The sequence below is a fragment of the Neophocaena asiaeorientalis genome, unplaced genomic scaffold (assembly GCF_003031525.2).
Source record: "Neophocaena asiaeorientalis asiaeorientalis breed wild unplaced genomic scaffold, Neophocaena_asiaeorientalis_V1.1 scaffold915, whole genome shotgun sequence".
NCBI classification, from domain to species: domain Eukaryota; kingdom Metazoa; phylum Chordata; class Mammalia; order Artiodactyla; family Phocoenidae; genus Neophocaena; species Neophocaena asiaeorientalis.
The window spans coordinates 1,118,154-1,121,331 of NW_020172448.1; the positions used below are offsets into that span (position 1 = coordinate 1,118,154).

Below are 3,178 nucleotides of genomic sequence, written 5' to 3' on the forward strand. Positions count from 1 at the left end.
GTTTTTAAGTATGAAACTATGTGATTAGATCCATTTTAGGATTTGGGAGACAAAAACATTTTTGAAATAGCTGCTATTTAGGTTGCAGGAGGCATAACTTAAAACAGGCAAACCCACAATGAGGTGAATTGAGGACTGAGTTTTTCCACTTGCTGTTGTTGGGACCAAGTCAGCATCTGCCCAGTTTGAATGAGCCCCATGGATGTATTTGCTCTGGCATTGCTAGCCAAACTAAGTCTACCACTTTGGCCAAGAAGCTCACTACATTTATTCTTACTCACTACATTTATTCTTACTGGTTGACAGTTTTATTTGTGATCCCTATTTAAAATGGAGAAATTGAGCCCAGCCCTTAAGACTTTGGCTTTGGTAAAACTGCTTGGGCAAGATACAGAAGGCTAAAGAAGGAGAGACTGAAACTTTTCCTTCGTAAACCTTTCCTCTGTAAAGTTGGCATGCTGTAACCTACTAAATGGTGGGTGAGTTCAAGCACCGTGTTCAGTGCCAGCATGAGCTAGAATTTCTTTACCAGGGAGCACACTGGCTCCTTGTCACTCATGGTGTCACTACTTTTCAATCACATGTCCCAGGAGAACCTTCTTAAACTTTTGAAGTTTTATAAATATCAATTTGTGGCTTTGGTTTATGTGTTGGGAGCCACATGTGGCTTCATAGGTGCTTGTAGCTGTTTGCAAACTTTTTGTCTTATAGGACAACTTCGAGTCAGCAATTATAAAATGTTAAAGAATAACCTCAAAGGGAGCAACTTGTATTTGTAATGAGAGAGAAAATGTTTTCTCTAATCTTTACAATTTTCATCCTTACATTTCTGGTATATGAATACCGAGGTTAAAACAGTTTTAAAAAAAGGACAAGGGGAAAAATGTCAATCATGGATTGAAAGGTTTGTCGAAAAGGAGACTGACAGCCAATAAGAATGGCAGTAGAGAAGTAATAAATATTGCATTTAATTAAGCATTAATTTTTATGTCTTTATTGAAACATAAAAGGACAGTTGGGAAAAGGAATTTGTGAGTGAGACTCATAAACTATCCTGTTCTCTTTCAAGAATTTGAAAGATATTCATTCTTGGTAGCATCCTATATATGTAAGGTGGACCTTTATTTCACCAAAACCTATCTAACAATGCTTCCCTTACTTCTGGATCAGTCCTAGAAGAATGTTGGGCATACCAGACACTTGACTATTGTGAAGTCCTAGTCCCTGATCACTTCCTGATCTTAGCAAGGTGACCTGTGGACCTGTCAGTTCTCCACTTTTCGTGGACATCAACCGGGCTCTCCCAAAGTGCACCCTACAAATAACTATTGAAAATATGTGCTCTTGGTTTTCAGCATTCCCCTTCCCCTCTGGAACCTCCTATTGGCAGAGTCTGTACAGGTGCCAGGTGGCAAAGCAGAGATGCGGTGAGAGTCTCCGCTCCAGCATCACAGAGTTTAGAAGGGTGGGAAAGGAGTCGGAGACAGCTCAAAACCTGGCAGATGACCTCGATTTTTAAAAGCATTGGTTCTCATGGAACTGTGCAAGGGCAAGGAAGTCAGAGGCTGATCAGCTTTTCTCTATCAGGATTTAAAATGAGAAATAACTAGAAAGATCGATCATAGAATTGCCTTCTCAGGAAAATTTCAAGACTACAGTAGACATATCAAAGCAAGACTGGTGATGCAAATGCTTTACTTCTCAAATCTGTTTGTGATAATTAAACCTCTGTCACCTGGGGCAGCCTTAGTTCTCAGAGCTCCTGGTACAAGCCTCTTCCCTTGGGTGGATTCTTGGCTTTTCTCCCAGACTGGTTTTGGCCCCCAAAACCAGTCTTCACTTCCACCCCAAGCAAAGAAACTGAAGAAACTGAGACTGACTCCTGCCTCCAGGCCAGAGGAAACGTCTGCTTCTCTGAAGTTGCCGAAGGAAGAAAAAGAACAGCAAGAAGCAATTGAACATATTGATGAAGTACAAAATGAAACAGACAGAGTTAATGAACAAGCCAGTGAGGAGATTTTGAAAGTAGAACAGAAATATAACAAACTCCGCCAACCGTTTTTTCAGAAGAGGTCAGAATTGATCGCCCAAAGCCCAGATTTTGGGGTAACAACATTTGTTAACCATCCACAAGTGTCTGCACTGCTTGGGGAGGAGAATGAAGAGGCGCTGCATTATTTGACAAGAGTCAAAGTGACAGAGTTTGAAGATATTAAATCAGGTTACAGAATAGATTTTTATTTTGATGAAAACCCTCACTTGGAAGATAAAGTTCTCTCCAAAGAATTTCATCTGAATGAGAGTGGTGATCCATCTTCGAAGTCCACTGAAATCAAATGGAAATCCAGAAAGGATCCGACAAAATGCAGAATAAAGCCAGCAGGAAGAGACAGCATGAGGAACCAGAAAGCTTCTTCACCTGGCTTACTGATCATTCTGATGCAGGTGCAGATGAGTTACGAGAGGTTATCAAAGATGCTATGTGGCCAAATCCATTACAGTACTACTTGGTTCCAGACATGGATGATGAGGAAGGGAAAGAAGAAGATGACGATGAAGAGGAAGAAGGATTGGAAGATATTGATAAAGAAGGGGATGTGGATGAAGGTGAAGAAGATGATGATGAGGGGGAGGGAGGAGAGGAAGATGAAGGAGAAGATGACTCATGGAACACTGATGGATTCTAACCTTCTTTTTAAAATTTTCTCCAGTCCCCGGGAGCAAGTTACAGTCTTTTTTTTTTTTTTTCTCCTCCTCTTGTGCTCAGTCACCCTGTTTTTGAGGTCTCTTTTCTCTTTTATACCATGGCTCACAACTTATTTTGGGGGGAAATACCTTGAGCAAAATTCAGTGGGAAAAGAATCTCTATCCTTTTCTGTTCCAAATTCTTTTTTACCCCTTCCTGTCTCAACAAAAACTTTGTGGAATCAACACCACCATGCTCTGTGGGAAAAAAGAAGACCCTTCTGCTCCCTTAGGTCTGCTGGAAGCTGGAGGGTGCTAGGCCCCTGTGTAGTAGTGTATAGAATTTTAGCTTTTTCCTCCTTTCTCTGTATTTTGGGCTCAGAGATTACTCTGTGTCTCTATGTGAATATGGACAGTTAGCATTTACTAGCATGTATCTGTCTACTTTCTCTTGTTTAAAAAAAGAAAGAAAAAACTTTAAAAAATGGGGTTA

The 3,178-nt window shown here is 40.6% G+C and overlaps 1 protein-coding gene across 1 annotated transcript; it reads left to right on the top strand.

The window, feature by feature from the left end:
- Positions 1-1,683: 1,683 nt before the first annotated feature.
- Positions 1,684-2,687, top strand: LOC112394555 (protein SET-like). Its single transcript, XM_024737338.1, is given in 2 exon segments — positions 1,684-2,362; positions 2,365-2,687. Coding segments are annotated over 2 exon segments (1,002 nt in total).
- Positions 2,688-3,178: the final 491 nt, after the last annotated feature.